General features: G+C 41.9%; 1 protein-coding gene across 1 annotated transcript in view; it reads left to right on the top strand.

Annotated features, from left to right (window-relative positions):
- sik2b (salt-inducible kinase 2b) overlaps positions 1 to 15554 on the top strand; it is a 48843-nt gene extending 33289 nt beyond the window's left edge. The window contains exons 7-15 of the mRNA XM_086079875.1: positions 2938 to 3164; positions 4352 to 4504; positions 4815 to 4973; positions 6671 to 6902; positions 6989 to 7282; positions 8530 to 8687; positions 9425 to 9538; positions 9841 to 9929; positions 11190 to 15554. Of these exons, the coding sequence (XP_085936001.1) occupies positions 2938 to 3164; positions 4352 to 4504; positions 4815 to 4973; positions 6671 to 6902; positions 6989 to 7282; positions 8530 to 8687; positions 9425 to 9538; positions 9841 to 9929; positions 11190 to 11817 (2054 nt within the window). The 3' untranslated portion in view covers positions 11818 to 15554. The remainder of the gene's footprint in view (positions 1 to 2937; positions 3165 to 4351; positions 4505 to 4814; positions 4974 to 6670; positions 6903 to 6988; positions 7283 to 8529; positions 8688 to 9424; positions 9539 to 9840; positions 9930 to 11189) is intronic.
- The last annotated feature ends 3101 nt before the right edge of the window (positions 15555 to 18655 follow it).

Genomic DNA, 18655 nt, shown 5'->3' on the forward strand with positions numbered 1-18655 from the left:
TCAAATAAAGAATGCAAAAGTCTGGTGAAGTTAATGGGTCGCAGGACTGATGCAGTGCAAAGTAGGCAGAGCCCAGTTCACGCTCACTAGAATATCTCATCACTTCGAACATGGTCTGCCACCATTCTCTCTATTCCACAGCTGGATGTTGGCACACCGCAGAGGACGCATGAGTCATGTTATCCAGAGAAACTGTCAACCCAACACCGGGTTTCTATTTGTGTGTGTCTGACTCCCATTGCAGACATTTGTGGCTAAAATGCATCAGAAGCTGCAAACCAGAGTATCATTCAAATTTAAGTCGTTGGCTGCAATAATACAAATAATTAGGAAAGAATTTTCTTCATGTGAAAATGCTATATTTTTGTCATCTAAAGAATTTTGCATTGCATCCATTGCACAGCATGTTCTTTGTTTGAAGCGTTTACAGTGAGGGGTATGAGGAGTAATTTATAGCATTTTGCCTTAAGATGTTGAAACTAACAAATGATCTGTTCAGTTATAATAAAAAGGTCATGTACTTTTTTTGTATTCATGTACTTTTTTTGTATAACCTTTGGGCTAAAAGCATCATAATCCTAACATTCATATCACATTTTCAGTTTAATGAGGGCAACTTCTTGAACGCTAACTGATCTTACGCAATATTCTTTGAATCAAAGAAATACGCATAATTGGTGGGTAAATTGTCAAGGAATATAGACTATTCATTATTTGTTATTGCCCTAAATTCAGTGACTAACTGATTAGCAATGGGGGTTTTTTTTTACCAATAAATCAAAGATTAACTTCAGTTGAGCTGTTTTGCAGTTAACGATGCGTAAAATTTTCTTCAATAATTAAAATTTAGAACGGTTAATAAATAAAATTTTCAGTTTTAATAAATGGGTCAAATCAAGATTAATATATATACACAAAACTTGAGCATTTGCTTCAAAGTTGTCCCCCTACAAACTGGTCTTCCTGTTAACTTCCCATTTCAATTCATAAGGCAACCCACATAGGCAGTTAAATTAGGTGGGCCTGAATGAAACTATTAAATTATTATTTTACTAAGTTGTGATATTTCTTCTCGCTGTTTTTCATGCAAGTTATTGCTAAATATTGTCACTCAAAGTCTGATGAAAGGCATGGGTCACACCACAGGCTCACACTAAGAACAGATCAAATAAATGTTGGTGTGTAGCTCTAAAAGTGAAAAATGTGCAGCTCATCTATGTGACCGGCATCGGCAGATCTTACTCATGGGTGATTGGAATGGGCAGTATAAAACCCTAATGGGACCACCACTAGTTTTGAGTTTTGTTTTTTAAATTTATTTAGTAGCCTATTCATTAATTTTCAGATCGTGTTGCCTAAATTGCCACTAATAAAGCATCACAAATGAAGTGCCTGCTCCTTGATCTGAGCCTTCTCAGAGGAGAGTGCAGTTCCCCTTTCACTTCATGCAATTCTACACCACTTGGAGTCTGAGAGTGTTAACCGGGATGCTTCTGTGCTTGAGTCATGGTGGTGGTGTAATGTCCTGGCCTGGAGCAGTGTGTCAATCAGTTAGCCAGCCAGCTTCCAGCAGTGTCGCCCCTGACATAGTCCACAACCTTCTCTGGGCGAGCAGTTAGTCCTTTGGAGGAACATATTCATCCTCGGCTGTTGCTATAAACACAGCTGTGGCAACGAGCACCACCCCCTTTAACTTGCTGAAGATCGTACAGCGCTTGCTGCAAATATGTAACAAGTGTGAGGTAAACTTCTTTCATGGTGGTTGCGCACATGCTTTATTGGAGTGGAAATGTTATCATATCACTAGGCCATCTGGGAAGAATATGCAAGAAGAAGGAAGTTCTGACAAGATAAGTGACCTGCAGATAATTCATGAACTGAGTGCTTTTTTCTCTCTCTTCAAAATGTAGAAACTGATGTAATGTAGTTCGACACCACTGCAAACTACAACCAACCAGCATAACATTTATTGTTAAATTGATCTCCAACACTCAAATCTGAACCATATTCACTTTGTAAAGGTGACGTGTTTGTTGTAAAACTCAATTATGCACACTGTATATACTGTATACTATTATAATTTGACGATGGCCGGCGGGTGGCTCCAGCTCACTCGCGTAAAACCAGCAAAAGTGCGTCTGCAATGGAGTTATGATGAATCGTTTTTAGAAACACAGATCTGTCGGCCAATCAGATGACAGCGACTTCACAGCTCCATTCAGCCTGCGTAGTTCTGAAAAGCACTTCCATCATACCTGCATGGCCCTGAAAAAGTACAAGCGAGCACTCAGGGCTGCGCAAGGCTGTTCTGGTGTGGAACCGGTACAATGGAAAAGGGGCTATTAGGTTGAGTTTTTTTCACATTAAAGGGGAAAACACATATAGTTTGGGTTTGAAATGATGTATATCGTTTGTGACAGCAGTCCTGGAACTTTTCTGACAAACCTCATTCGTCTCTTTCAGTATAAGTTTAACCGCTTACTTGAAGGGGGGTGGGGAACCAGGTCTCAAAACCAGAGGTGGCACTTCCATCTGTCCGTTGGACCTAGCGTTGACTGATACCAATATTTTCGGCGAGCTTCACAGCTTTACATTTGTTTTGTTTTTTTAAAGACACCTTTCAAAATATCTGATTATATTTCAATAGTGGATATTGCCAAGCAGCAACGTGAATGGCTCAGGGTGCCGTACGGCGGCTAGGAATGCAGTTGAGGCGTTGCGGGTGCATGCAGGGGACCTTAATCTTGTTAAAAACCCAGCTGTGTCTGACGTCAATCTCATCTAGCCATTAACGAGAGGTCAGGAGATTTCATTTGCACAGGAGCGAAGGTGAAAGGAGTGTAGACGCTGCTAAGTAAAGGAAGAAAATGACATTTTCATTCAGAAAGTACGTTTGTTCAAACATATTTCCATTGTTTCTTTATTCCCCTCTCCCAGACTGCGAGCATCTGATCCGTAGGATGTTGGTCCTGGATCCGTCAAAGCGTCTGTCCGTAGCGCAGATCAAAGAGCACAAGTGGATGGCGCTTGATGTTCCGGTGCAGCGGCCGGTTTTGTACCAGCAGCCAGTCTCTGCCGAGGGCGATATGGGCGTGGGTGAATACAGTGAGCAGGTTGTACGTTTGATGCACAGCCTTGGCATCGACCAGCACAAGACTGTAGAGGTAATAATGGTGAACCCGGAGGCAGAATCCTTTTATTAATGGCACACAATATCTTTGTGCAGCTCCGTCACAAGATGGAAACACATGAGAGGTCTATGATTTCAGACACAGGCAGAAAACCACATCGTCACAGTGGATCAGTACACGCTACACAGCACTGCAAAATCGGTCTTACAATTCAGTAATGAAGGAATTTTGCTTCTGGCTTGTGTGCAACTGGGAAAAAGTCATAACGGGGGTTATTACTTGGCCAACATGAGCTGAAGTATTTTTTCTTGTTGCTAGAGCAGCAGACGCTTTGGTGAACTGGAGAACTAATACTCTGATACAGCCCCTCTTTAAGTTTAGGTCCCTTCCTATGTTTCGTATTCACCAAACTAGGTTGTGCGTTTTCCAATTCACCTTTTAACGTATATGGAACGAAGATTGTTATCTAGGTTTAGTGTTCAAAATTAGAGATAGACCGATATGGTTTCTTAGGCCGATACCGATTATTAGAAGTCGTCAAGGAGGTCGATAACCGATATTTGAAGCCAATATTCATTTTCAGTAAAAAGGGGGTGGGGGGGGACATAGGCGTCAAAATTTAAGATGCATATGCCAATCTTGACTTTGCTGTAATGTCTTAAAGCATGTTTATTGAACAATTTTTCAGACTTTTCAAAATGTAGAAAAACAAAAACAAAAGGTTCTGAATGTTCCCATGGTCATAAAGTTAACTGAAAATTGTAATAAATAGTTCCCTGAGATTAAAATGGTTTTAGATTGACTTTACATCGTCCGTCAGTTTTTTGTTTTTGTTTTTTGAAAGGCCAATACCGATATTCGTCAAAATGCCCAATATCAACACTAGTATCGGTCTATCCCTATTCAAAATTGACCGTGTAGTCTTCATTATGAAGGTGTGGAACTTTTTGATGGGATTGCCACAGTAATTAATAACACTATAAAAACTGTGAATAATTACAAAATCAAAAATTATTTTATGAAATGAATGCGGCTATACATGGTTATGTTGTAGAATATAATACTAATAAATTAGGGATGTGAAATTTCAGGCTGACTTTTTAACCAGTGAACTTTTTAATCGGTGATCTTAAGTTCACCTTTTCTGAACTTGTTTCCTGAGAAAGGGAAGTTATCCTTGTCACAGCGATGTCATTTTACACGTCATATCTCTCCTTCAGTCTCTGCAGAACAAAAGCTACAACCATTTTGCTGCTATCTACTACCTACTGGTGGAGCGACTTAAGGCCCACCGCTGCAGTTTCCCGATCGAGCAGAGGCTGGATGCACGTCAGCGGCGGCCTAGCACGATCGCTGAACAGACTGTCGCCAAGGTAGCCAAAAGCTTGTGAATAATCCATAGATGACATCTTCGCCGCCCTGATCAAAGCGCTCTTATTCACACCTGCACACAGTAGCAGACTGACCCATTCCTTTATCTTCTCCACCTGCTCGTCTCCTCAGCCTTGATCTTTACCACTTGTTTATGCATTCCTTTCTTGTCTCTTTCCTCTCATTTCCCTCTTTTATTGCTTGTAAAATCCCCAAATCACAGCAGTTCCATTTTTTGCATCATCGTGCTTGGAGAGTCAACAGCTGTGATTTAAAGAATGACCTATAACAGCCTTCCTCTTCTCTCTGCAGTCGACTAGCAGTTCAGCCCAGGTGGGCTTGCTCCCGCAGGGGGTCCGTCTGCTGCGATCCCCCGCCGTTTCTCAAGCAGCCTCTGACGCGTTCACCTTCACCCACCCGACGTGCGCCCTGGAGCAGAATTTCATGGCTGAGGATGTCAACACGCCCAAAGTAGGTCCAATGGCAGCGTGTGTAGACGCAGAAGCAGGCTGAGGTGGCTGGGACGCGCATGTCTTATAACTTCTGTGTTTGTGTGCGTGTTCCCTAACCTCATATGACGGCCCGATCACATCTGGCTTTGGTTATGGAAAATACCGTTATTACAGTCATTATCGTGCTGCCAAAGAATGTCCAGAAACATTATCCTGATGTGCTCTGACAGTGATTCGTTTTGATAAGCTCGCTCACTGTGAGTCAAAAGTGTGTGTGCGTGCGTGCACATCATGCTCCTTTGAGGGCTTCAGCATTTGCTAGCTTCGTCAACCTGCCAGAGTTCAGATGACTCGTCCGCTTATGTAAGCTCCAAGCCAGCGCGCACATCAGACAGGACAGCTGCCTGTCCTGCATATGTATCAGACCCACACAGAGACTCGACACACACGCGCGTGTACTTACCTCACACGCATACGCACACTTTTTCCTGTTTATCTGTGCCAACTAGTGACCTTTTTCCTGCTGGCTTGTCGTGAGCTGGCAGACTATTAAGAGTCCCACTGCCTCACAGTTTCACAGCGAAACACACACATGGAGTTGTCATTTATCACTCCCCAAAATGTATTTTACAGCACCCCCCCCCTCCACCAGTGGCTCCCGACAAAATGTGAGGTGTGTGTGTGTTTAGCAGTCCAGAGCAGGGAGACAGTAGTGTGTGTGTGTGTGTGTTATCTGCGTGAATGGAGCGCGGTTATGTAAGCGGTCCTGTGATGATGTGACCAAATGTGTTGCCGAGCGAACACACATGGACAGGAAGCCGTTCAGCGTTCAACCACTAATGGGAATACTTAAGTCACGTTTTCTTCTTCTTCTATAGCTCATTTGCAGAAGTTCAGTTTTTCTTTCCCTGCCTGACGTTTGTTACTCCTACTCATCATTTGTGTCTCACTGATGGTTTCCCTTTTGCGTTTTGTGTACATGGGGTGCGTGCGTGTGTGTGTGAGTGTGACTGTTGAGTAACAGCATTCCAATCCCAGTGCACTAGTGAAAGCAGATGGAAAAATTGGGCAAAGTTGCTGTCTCTATACTGACAACAGGCTGTTATTTCAACAACTCATGTGCATGATTTTGAGTGGCTGTGTCAACGAAAACCCAAAGTTGGCAAAAAGGGCGCAAATAAAAAGTTTATATCTGCCTGTTTTATACACTTGACTGTATTACGAGGGAAGTCAACCTAAAATAAATTTCTTGACAATAATATGTTCTATGCAGCCTCACTAGTGTAAATACGGTATTCCGGTTAATATTGTGTTAGTGGAATATGAGTTAAACCGCAAAATCCAGCACTTTTTTATCAATGTCAGAAGGCGGCCATTTTGCCACTTGCTGTCGAGGGAAAATTACATCACAGTTGCTCAGATCTCACCTAACAACCAATCACAGCTTAGCTTCAGAAAGCAGGTGAACTGTGATTGGTCATTGCCTGAGCCCTGAGCAACTGTGATGTCATCTTCAGTCAACAGCAAGTGGCAAAATGGCTGCCCCTGAGATGGATCAAACGGCTGGATTTTGCTGCATAGCTCATATTTCACAAATATAATATTAATCAGAATACCGTATTTAGACTATAACATAGTATTGTCAAAAATATGTTAAGGTTGACTTGCCTTTAATAATTAATAAATTACCAAAACTATATTCTGCTCCCTTTTCAGGTAAACGGCTGCCTGCTGGACCCGCTGCCTCCCATCACTGTGCTCCGCAAGTCCTCCACCTCGTCTCCTAGCAACATGATGGAGATGTCGATTGATGAGGGCATCGAGACCGAAGAGCCCGACACGGAGGAGGATGCGCCCCACATGTCTTTGGCCTATCTAACTGCTCGTTTCGGCCAGAGGCGACACACCCTCTCTGAAGTCACGAACCAGCCAGGAACGTCAAACCAGGGTATGATGTCAGCCGCTCTTCCGCAAACCTCACGGTCAAGTTCACTTGGAATTTTCCCATTTAAAATAATTTTGCATGGCCACCAGGTAAACTATTCACTCTGGGTCACAACCCCTCCATGGGCAGCGTGGACTCTGACATGGGCTACGACATGGGGTCCATGCACAGCGACCTCGGCCTGCTTGAGGACCCCCCGTCGCTCAATGAAGTGATGCTGGCCAACAGCCCGGCCTCCCACGTCCCCCCTACGTCATTCCTGAGCACTCGGCCGGCCAACCCAGCAATGGCCGCCCTGACTTCGCAGCACAGGGACACCCACAACCGTTCACCCATCAGCTTCAGAGAAGGCCGCCGTGCCTCCGACACCTCACTCACACAAGGTTAGTAGCCCACTCCTCACCGCTACACGTCTTCATGTTGAGAAAACTGCATGGTTTAGGCGAGTTCACACGAATTGAGCCAGATAGCGCTGACAGATATTGTGTGACTGGGAAAGTCACCGGTGCGGAAGGAGACGAGCTTGACTGCGAGAATAAATAGGTGTCAGTAAACTGTCACATCGTGTCTGCTTGGATGCCGTCACGAGGTGCTGTGGGGAGTTTTGACGTGCAGCAGAGTGCACACAGTCACAGGCAACACCCCTGCTACAGCTGCTCTTCCACACCCTTACTGCACATATAGTGCTTCTACACACACATATATGCCATATACTGTATATATGATTATAAAGAACCTCATTCTCACACTCTTGTTCACACCCCCTCCCACGTTCTTACCCTCCCTCCCTATCACCTCCTCTACTTGGCCCTCTGATTGACTCTGATTCACATTATGAATCACCAACTGATATTAGAAGGTTTCAGCCCACATATGTCACCATCTTCCCATTTCTACCGCTCCCTTGTCTTGCCCCCCCCCCCTTGCTTCTTGCTTTTTCTTCCACTTTTATGTTTGCCTCTCTGCAGCACACAATTAGATAGACTGTGATGGAATTTGATCGAGAACAGACCTCTGTTCAAGGCCAAATGTGGATCAGAATAAAATTATACTTCATAGATATTGTCCAACTGCAAATGCCCTATCTAGGTCTGCGCCAACATTTAATTACATCACCCCGTGCCCCATCCTGCCATTAAAGACAGCAGTGAAAACCTTGGCAGGGGTAATCAAGTAGGGAATTCTAAACATCCTCTCTCCCATTCTATAAACTGCACTTGAGCCAAGCTGAAAGTATAATTACAGCTTGAAAACATTTGTTTCTCCATCTCTTCATTGACAGCCTGCAATGTGTGCTCCCAGTTGGTGTTTGTGTTACTTATTTTTCTCTATCTTGCGCGCTCTCTCTCTTTTTCAAAATCCTCTTTGGGGAGAGAGAGTTGATGCGGCGGATTCTTTTGCGTCAGACTGCTGACTCGGGTTAGAAATAACTCCCACCACCACAGTGAGTCAGGACCTATCGTTCGCAGCCATTGCTCGTCACCGCTGGATGGCTCTTATCAGACACACACACTGTCATATGCGCACACGCACTAACACACCCACAACGGTTCAGTGACGTGCGCGGAGACACACTGTCAGAAAGGGCCATTATGAAATCTGACTTTGATTATTCTTAATATTCGCACAGGTCTGGTTGCCTTTCGACAGCATCTCCAGAACTTGGCGAGGACCAAAGGCATCCTGGAGCTGAACAAAGTCCAGATGCTGGTGGAGCAGATGGGCTCTGAGGACGGGGCTGCCATGGGCCCCCCGGGACCTCAGCACCACTTGCACAACCTCCTGGAGGTCAGTCGCACTGGATAATCAGGACACAAACATCTACGCATGGCAGACTCATTCCTTGGCAGTTCATCCACTATCCTCACCCCATTTTTCTCAGAAATTAAACAAAATAAATTAAAAAAAGACAGTCACTCGGGCTGTTGTGTAACCCTTAGAGAGCTGGCCAACTGAGGCTTGTTTACTGTGTCTCGTCCCCTTGGGGCCTGGAGCCTTGGCCAAAGTGAATGCAGCCATTGTCCAAGGCTGTCAGACATCCCCATAGCAAAGACTGGCATTCAATAAGCCCAAATCACAAGCACACATGCACAATAAACAAGACACACTGTACGGGAACAAGATTTATGGGTTTTCCAGTAAATAAAAATACCAACACTCAATTAATTTCCAAAGCTGACAAGATCTGGTTGTTCCCATGCTGCCCGTCTTTCATAATGCAATAACACCGCTCATATGTTTGGGCCCCATCATCCTTTTAATATGCTCTCATTCAGCCACTAATATGTAATCCCTGTGGAACATGCCATTTAGCGAAAGGCATCTGGCTGATCAGTCAACACAAAGGCATTTTGGCAGCACACAGTATGGGTAATCCACTTAGACCACGCCACGAAGCACCCAAGCCCCGACACGGCTTTGTTAACCAACACGAGAGGGGCGAGGGCGGACACGTTTGTGTGTCCTTGAATTTATGTGTGGTTATAAACAGCCTGTTTGTAACTTGTCAATGTTTGTGTTGGAAGACTGAGGCAAGCAAGCAACAGGAGGGCCCGACTTTATACCAAGGTGGGCCGCAGCCGCCTCTCCTGTCCCGAAGGCAGAGTTTGGAGACGCAGTACCTCACCCATCGTCTGCAGGTACGCTCTGATGGGACATTTTGGAGAATTCCCATGTGTGTGGGTCCCCCCCAATTAGAATAATAACACTTTATGCAGAGTGTTATTATTCTAATGTTATGGCTCACATCTTAAAAAAAAAACTCTTAATGTAGTTTCACTCATAAATCGAGGTAGCACTGAATTTTCACTCCTGTAGTTTGAATGTCTCAATGTTTTGTCATTTACTGTAGCTCATACCACACCTTGTGTTCATCGAAGAAATACTCACCCATTTTTGCAATGGTTTTCATGAGTACGGCTTATTTTCTTGCGTCCATTAGACGAGCGTTTTGGCAAACAGTCCTGCAAGCTGCCAAATGTTCTGTAAGGAGCCCACCCGGAGTTTAGAGCAACAACTGCAAGAACACCGGTAAGTCATCTCAAGACACTATTTCAGTGCTTCTCAAATAGGGGAGCATATATATTAGGGGTGTCAAAATTAGTGCCTTAATTTTAAGTTAATTTAAAGTTCGTTTAACACCACTATTTTTTTTTTTTAATGCACGATTAATGACCGCCTCTTACTTGGAAAGCCTGTACTGGGGGAATTCCAGACGCAACGCAGCAGACACAGCCACGTCAAAATTTAGCAGTAATACATTTAGTAATAATGCATATATTTGTGGAGACTGGGGTCAAGTTGTATTTTACAATTTTAAAATGTGCAGAATTTACTTCATGTTAAAAATTTGATAGCTCTTAATATGAAAAGAAAAACGCACTGAGCTTTCTGTCACCAACGTCTTACAAATGCAATTATGCCATCTAGTGGCAGAAAAATGACTAACACAAATCAATATCACTCTTGTTTATCACAGTACAGTACATCTTTTTATTTTAATTCAATTTTATGAATTATTATGAAATTACTGTATCAATGACTAAAAGATGTAACTATTACTATTAGTTTAAACATTTTTTCCACTTTTATGTTTACATTTGGAACAGATATAAAATTTGCAATTAATCGTGAGTTAAATATTGAAATTGTGATTAATTCCGATTTTTAAAAAATTATCTCCTGACATCACTAATATAAAAATCTATCTTTATATCACTTTTACAAAACTCTGACAATTTGGATTTTAATTTACAGATATACAAGAGATGAAAAAAACTCAAATGGAAACCTCTAATTACGAAAAATAATGTTATTAATCGCCTCAATTTATTGACGCCATAGTTGACTGCTAATCACACATGCACATATTTCTTCTTGTGGTTTTTGCCGTTTCTCTACATTTCTCCATAATAGTCATTTTTACTCTATGTTCAACACCAGTTTCACATGACGTACATTTTATTATACTGTATTAGCAAAATTGTTTGATATTATTCCGAACCTTGTACAAAATAAAGACCTCCCATCTAATAAATGCCTCCACTCATCTGCAGCGGAGTTAATGAACTCCCCCGGCCACTACCTGCGTAATATCTAGTTTCTCTCATTATCTTATCATTAACATACAGTAGTTGGCTGGTTGGCTCACACAGATTTAGTAGCTTTTTTTTTTTTTTTGAATTGGCAAATACTGTACTCTTTATATAATGGCCGCATCGTGATATTTGTTCCTGGAACGGGAGGTTGTTGTGTGTGTGTGTCTTTAACACGACTGTGTCGTCCTCACAGACTGAACCAGAAGCGGATGTACCTACAGCAGTCGCAGGGTCTGGGCCTGCCCGTCTACTTCAACCAGATGCAGATTGTTGAAGGGTCCTACCCAGCAGGTGGCGCCCCCCTGGACCTCGCAGCCTCCCAGAACTCTCCCCAGGTACCCCCGATGCCCGCCGGCGGCCCCCAACCTCAGTCGCAGCCACAGACCTCGCCGCCATACAGCCACCCCCACAGCCTGAGCCCACTCATGGAACCGGGGCAGGGTCCCCCTTATGACCCCTACATGAGCCACCACCACTACACCCAACTCCTGCCCCCTGTCCCTCACCTTCAACACCACCCCATGCACCCCCTCCACCACCATCAATCGCCTCATGAAACCTCAGCTAGCAATCTTGGCTTCTGCTACCCTGTAGAGCAGCAGACCCTGTGCCCCTCCGCTGAAGCCCCGCCCCCGGGCCAGTATGAGTACCCCCTAGACCTGGGCCTGCTCCCTCATCCCGCCATAGGAGAGGCGGGGGGGCTGGGGGCGCAGCCCTCGGGTGATGCCGGTGCGGTTCTGGCCGAGCTGCAGAACCCGCTCCTGGACAGTGAGATGATGGAGACGGTGGACTCGCAGCACGGCTTTGTGCTGGTCAACTGAAGCCTGGCGCGAGGGGCCGCTTTGAATCAGTATTACGCACGGAGATCCTGAACAGCATTAAGAGCAGAGAGATTTGGAGACACGGGCGTAGCGATGGGGGAAAGCTCAGATTTTCGTACGACCGACGCAACTGAATTTCTTAATTGGGATGAAACTGGGAGAACTTTTCGTACCAAAATCCCTCCCTTAGCTGGCCTCCTTCCCCTCCCTCTCCTCCCCCTCCTCCACACCAGACGAGCGGGGAGCGTGCCGGTGCAGTCGGAACTCTTGTCACATCGCCGGGGGCCGAGGCCGCTCGTGCCACGGGTGAGACGACAACGAAGGTGATGATCATGTGCAGCATTTCACACAGAAATGGTTTGGAAGTGGACTGGCAACCAAAAGCACAAAATGGCTGACGGAAAGGCAAGTTTGAGCACTTGATATCTAATAGAAGGCGGATGTAAGCTCGTTGTCCTCATGACTATGACAGTTTTCAAGCCGTTTGAGCATTTATTAGTTATTGTTGATGTCCATCAAAGTCGACCTTAAACATTTCTTGACAATGTTATATGTGACCTCACTAGTCTTAAACATGATATTCTGATTAATATTGCATTTGTGGAATATGAGTTATGAAAAAAAAAATTATCCATCATGGAGCGGCTATTTTGCCACTTGCCGTCGACCGAAGATGACATCACAGTTGCTCAGGAGTCAGGCAACGGCCAACCACAGATCATCTGTTTTCTGAAGCTGCTCTGTGATTGGTTGTTACCTGAGCATCTGTGATGTCATCTTCAGTCGACAGCAAGTGGCAAAATGGCCGCTCCCTGAGATGGATACAAATGTTTGTTTTTTTACTGCTTACTTCATATTCCACAGATGTCATGTTTAGACTAGTGAGGTCAGATATTGGGGTTGACCCCTTTAACTACCCTTGAATGTGAATTCAGAGATTTGTTTAGAAGCGCATTACCAATAGATAGTTTTAAAAGTAATTGCTGTGGAGGTAAATCGTTTTTTCACCGTTTCAGTTTTCTTTTTTTTTATGGGGTTAAAATGGCGCCCAGTGATGCACTTGACCATTGTGACAAGCCAACTAGTAAGGATAAAGAAGTATTACATGATTCAGATGAATATCAATATGGCGTACGTGCTCAAACGGCTTGCCATAGGCAGCGTTGCTCTACTGCTCAAATAAGACAACAAGCAAGTGCAAGTAGACACTTTTTAGTGGCGAGAGAAGACAATGGCCCTCATTTATCATGAAGCACAATTTCAGTGTCACTTTGGACACGAGCAGGTTGCACCGTGACTTGCAACACTAACAATAAGTGTTTTGATGGGAGGACTCAACAAGTGACAACACATTTCTTCTCTCTTCAGTGTTTCCTTTGCAACTACTGAACTAACACTACTGAACGGCTTCTCCGCCTTCAAACGCCAGGAAGCGCTTGATTTGCGCCTCATGCTAAATGAGGGCTCCCGTAGTGAATGTTTGGTGACAACAATATATTATTCTACCTTTTTTGTGGCAATACTGAAGCAATATTAATACTCTGTGATGATGATGATGATGATGATGCATCTCATCTGTGTGGCCCTCTCTGATTGGTCACATGGAACTGATGGCATCAGCAGGAGCGCAAATGTGAGAGCGTTCGTTTTTTCCTTTTTCTTTTGCACAAGTTGGAGAGAATGTCACTTGACTGAAAAGGACGAGAAGCTTTTTTCGTGAACGAATGTAACGGATGACGCCACGCGTGACCACTTTTGGGACGGACGGCAAAGGTGGCGTTGGGACGAGAGAGACTTTTTTTTTTTAGTGATTATTTTGTTTTAGCAGCACTCAGACTGTGATCAATACATTTGAAGTATATTTCCCCACATGTGACGTTTTAAGTTTGTGTGTGTGTGGTCAAATCAAATGGAAAGGTAATAATATATATATCTTTTTTTTTATTTATAGAAGTGCGATGTCTCATAATTTCGCCAACCGTAGCAACAATGGCAAACTTTGAGGTCAAATCCACCATTAGGACCTTACACATTCTTTTATTATTCATTAATAGCAATAGACATCCCTTATTCACCAAGGACTATTTAGGGCCAAGCTGAAAATTAAATGAATAAATAATACAAGAAAAAAAAAAGCTTTAATTCAAAAATATTGTCAAGTTTGTAATCAAATCATAACTTCATGACATTTTATGAATACAATTGTAGTTTTAAAAGTTTGCAGCATTACTGGAAAAAGTCTGAATTCTCCAAAAACAGTCAAAGTTCAACAGTTGTAATGTACAACAAAATGAAATTTTACCATTAAGAAAAGTTATTTGAGGGGAATAAAAACAAAAAGTGAATTTTTCTGATCATCTTTGCAAGATTACAATTGTCCTTAAATGTGAATATTCCTAGTTTTACACGCAAATTAAATTTATGAGAATAAAGTTTTAATCTTTAGGGGATTTTTTTTTTTTTTATAAAACACAGAAGTTTCACATGAATTAAGTTGTACTGTCACAATAAAGATATGAGGAAGAAGTTGTAATTGTATGTTCCGAGGAAGAGAATCAAGTCTTGAGTTTTGCTTAAAAGTCCTAATTTAACCGAGTTGTCAATTCACTGGAGTGCACATTTTTTTTCAAAATCGTAAAATTTCAAGAAAAGGTCTCTAAAGAAAGTCACAATGTTTTTGTTGTCATATTAGGGCTTTATTTCTATAAAATCACAACTTTGTTTTCGTCACTTTAATAGCACTATTTTCATTTTTAAAAAATGATCACTACAATTTCATTTCTTGTCATCAAATTTGGACTTTTTCCTCTAAAAAATGTCTACTTTGTCCTTGTAATAAGACGATTTTGATTGAATTAGAACTTCATTGTAATATGTAATGACTTGTTGTCACATTTTGACTTTTAGATTGGCCCTAATATTAATTGGCACTCATTCACAAGTGTTAATCGACAATAAGATCTGTATATTTTTAGTTTTCTTTTTTTTTTTTTTTAATAAATTGACTGACACTTCAAGTGCATATTGAGTTAAAAGTCCCATTTTCTCACCTCACGATGTCATCATCGCGATGGTAAAAAAATTGCTAACACACCAGCAATAATAACAGACGCCGCCATGAGTTGCAGCCATAATAGACAGAAAATGGCGTGCAAAGGACTCAATTGTATTATCGCCGGCTGGCTCAGGTGTACTGGACAGAGATGTATTACTACAGGTGGAGGACGTGAACTCACATTTGTTTGGAAAAGTGTACAAATTAGCATTAATTGGAACGGAGTAGTGTTTGTATTGTGTGCCTTTTACTTTTCACATTTCAATGACGGTGATGATTTCTCATGGTTAGCATTTGTTTAGTCATGTCCCCTCCCACTGAAGTGAGTAGAAGCAGTTTTTACAAAGGTACAAAACCAAAGTCCCTCAAAGATTTTGCCAGGACGAGCCGCCATCTTAGTGACTTTTAACAATGTTTTGTTTGTTTTTCGGGGCTCGGTGGCCGCACGTGTCAAACGTATTCTAGCAATATATTTGTGTATAGGTGAAGACTGAAGTCATAAGGAGAGTAGTAGTGGATACAATACTTTCATTTCTCAAACCCCCCCCCCCCCCCCCACTCGACTCCCTGCTGATGAAACACAACAACATGAAATAGACTTTTCTATATTTCCCCTCATTGTTGTCGACCACACATAAGCTAACTTGCTGTTGAGATTAAAAAAAGGGGTTATTGAACAGCTTCTTGCTGCCTTGTCATCTTTGTCTACAACACTCAAAAAACAAAAAAAAATCACATGAATGAGGACACTTTTTGTCTGAGGTCATTCGACAATTTGACAAAATGTAGCTGTAGTAAAAAAGATAACTAAATCCAGTATTTAAATTGCCAAATGCCTTTTTTTCCCCTCATACTTTAATAGTATTATGCTCAGAAGCCGTCTTAACATACACACAACGCTGTTAGCAAAACAAGTGGAAGTGAAAAAAGGAGAGCTACATGACTCAGCAGAAATGACATCAACCTAATTGCTCTTGACTGTCAATACAGCCAAGTCCTCCTTTTTTCTTTTTTTTTCATCTGTTCAGTGTTTTCAGCTATAATGGAGTGAATCACACAAACCAACGCAATCCCATTACTCATATCATCAAAGACAACGTTGTTAGTTTTCAGCTTGTACCAAGACCAACATCCAAATGTTTCCATTTTTAACTTAACTCTGAACTGCTACCTGTAACTTATAAAAGAAGTGATTGCACAAGTGTGCACGCCTTCGTAATTTGGATGCACCTGTGTCCAGAATTACATTCTACACTCATGTTAAGTGCAAGTCACACCTGCTACAATTGAAGGTGCCTCCAATTAAGTGGGCTTTTGACGACTTGAATTTTTTTCTGGTGGGCTTGTGCTAACACTGACTGTTTTCTGGAACTGTTCACAATTACCTCCACCTTAATCCCCATTTAGAGTTTTTTTGTTTTTGTACCGACAAACCTTGACATGGACATGAACATGGAAGTGGACAGTTGTTGGTTTTTTTTTAATAGCAACCACTGTAGCTAGCAGCTAACGTAGCTAGCATAACCTTTAGCATTAATTTTGCAACCCTGTTATACATAATTAACCTAATGCTAACTTTAAATTTGTTTTCAAATCAAATTAAATGTTAATTTAAAGGATTTATCACATTATTATATTACTTCAATGTTGTGTCATGATAGTGGTACTTGGTGTGAAAAGTTGGCGAACCGTAGCAGCTATAACTTAGCTAGCATAAACTTTACAATTGATTTTGCAACTGTTATATATAATTAACATAATGCTAACTTTAAATTCGTTTTCAAATCAAATTAAATGTTAATTTAAAGGATTTATCACACTATTATATTACTTCAATGTTGTGTCATGATAGTGGTACTTGGTGTGAAAAGTTGGCAAACCGTAGCAGCTATAACTTAGCGAGCATAAACTTTAGCATTAATTTTGCAACCCTGTTATACATAATTAACCTAATGCTAACTTTAAATTCGTTTTCAAACTAAATGTAACATTAATTTAAAGGATTTATCGCGCTATTATTATATTACTTTAATGTTGTGTCATGATAGTGGTATTTGGCGTGAAAAGTTAGTGAACCACTTGATCGAGAGAAAATTGAACATATTGCAGGTGTTAATCCACCCAGGCGGAGGGACGGTGACAACGTTCTCTGGTCTCATTCGACCAAGAACATCTCATCCATGAAACTACACGCAGGCTGATCTTGACCTCTTCATGGAAAAGCGAGACGCTGTCTTGCTTTCCTGGGAATATGCTCACGTGAAGTGCGAAGGACACACTCTTGACCCCGGTGGGCTGAACAGTAGATCCTGTTTACTACTACAATAATAATAAACTGATCCTGGGCTGTCATGCTTTCAGCTTGGTGGCTGTCGGACATAAAAGGACAAGCAAGAGTTATAGAGCTGTTAAAGAGCTTTGTAGCTCTATAACAATAGAAAAATATGAAGGCTTAAAAAGAAAGTCAAAAATGTCCTTTACAACATGTTGTATATAACCCCATACATATAAACACAGTATTCTGATTACTATTGTGTTTACTGACTATGAATTAAGCAGAAAAATCCACCCATTTATATCCATCAGGCGGCCATTTTGCCACCTGCTGTTAACAGAACATTGACGTTGCCCATGTTACAACCAATCACAGCTCACTTGTTTCTGAGGTTTGGTCATGTGACATTGACAAGCTAAGCCGTGATTGGTCGTTACCTGATTCTTGAGCAACTGTGATGTGGCAAAATGGCCGCCCGTTTTGTGATGGATAAGGAAAGGGGTAGATTTTGCTGCTTAACTTGAATTCCACAAATGGAATATTTATCAGAATATCGTGTTTAGGCGGCGCATAAAACATATGTCAATATGAGATGCTTAGATGTTTACCGAAATAAAGGTATAGGAGCATGAATATTAATTCCTGTAAAATAATGTTTTTCTTAGTAAAATGATGCATAAAATTCAAATAATAATAATTCAAGTTATTCAATGAGTGCATCGACTTTCCTGGAATTTATAACTATTATTAATTTTTAGGGTATTGTGAACACTCAACCACATCACAATAAGTGTCAGTTTAGTTAGCCCGTCAAAACTGAGCTTTAAAAAAAAACGGAATTGTTAACGCAGCTTCTGGCTTGTTATGACGTATACATGTTTGCATCTTAAGTGTTGCTTGTGCAAAACTGATCTGATAAGAAGAAAAGGCACAACTCAAAAAAGCGTGTGTATATTTCCCCCCTTCAGTCAAACGCACACTCACACATCAGTATAGTGTGATGACATCAGCGGTTACCATGACAACGGGGGAGGGGGCATGACAACATCCGATTGCGTCTTTGCCGGCAAGAAGATGAGAGAAGAGGGAGAAAAAAATAATCCGGATTAGAGCTGTGCAGTTCATTAAAATGAAGACATTAATAAGGCTCTACCTTCTCCAGATTAACACGCACGTTGAAATGACTCAGTGCACTTTCGCTTTATACTGATTTACTGGATGTGACGTAAATACATTAAGCATCTTGAGGATTATCAATGGAACAAAGATTGCCGAGAGCTGACATGAAATCTTCTCGTCATGGAAGATCGCGCTGCAAGCAGGAACGTGCGCATTCTCAAGCGCAAGCAAACAGACTGACCAGCAGATGGACACAGTCACAAGTCACTCGACACCACAGACCACGAGCCAGAACCGGGGGATAAATAAATAAATAGTAGGGCCTATATACTCACGAGCTGAACTGAAAAATGTACAACTTCCTATATTTAGCTATATGTAAAATGTCT

Source organism: Leptonotus elevatus, chromosome 7 (genome assembly GCF_054856555.1).
Source record: "Leptonotus elevatus isolate MCC_2025b chromosome 7, RoL_Lele_1.0, whole genome shotgun sequence".
Classification (NCBI taxonomy): domain Eukaryota; kingdom Metazoa; phylum Chordata; class Actinopteri; order Syngnathiformes; family Syngnathidae; genus Leptonotus; species Leptonotus elevatus.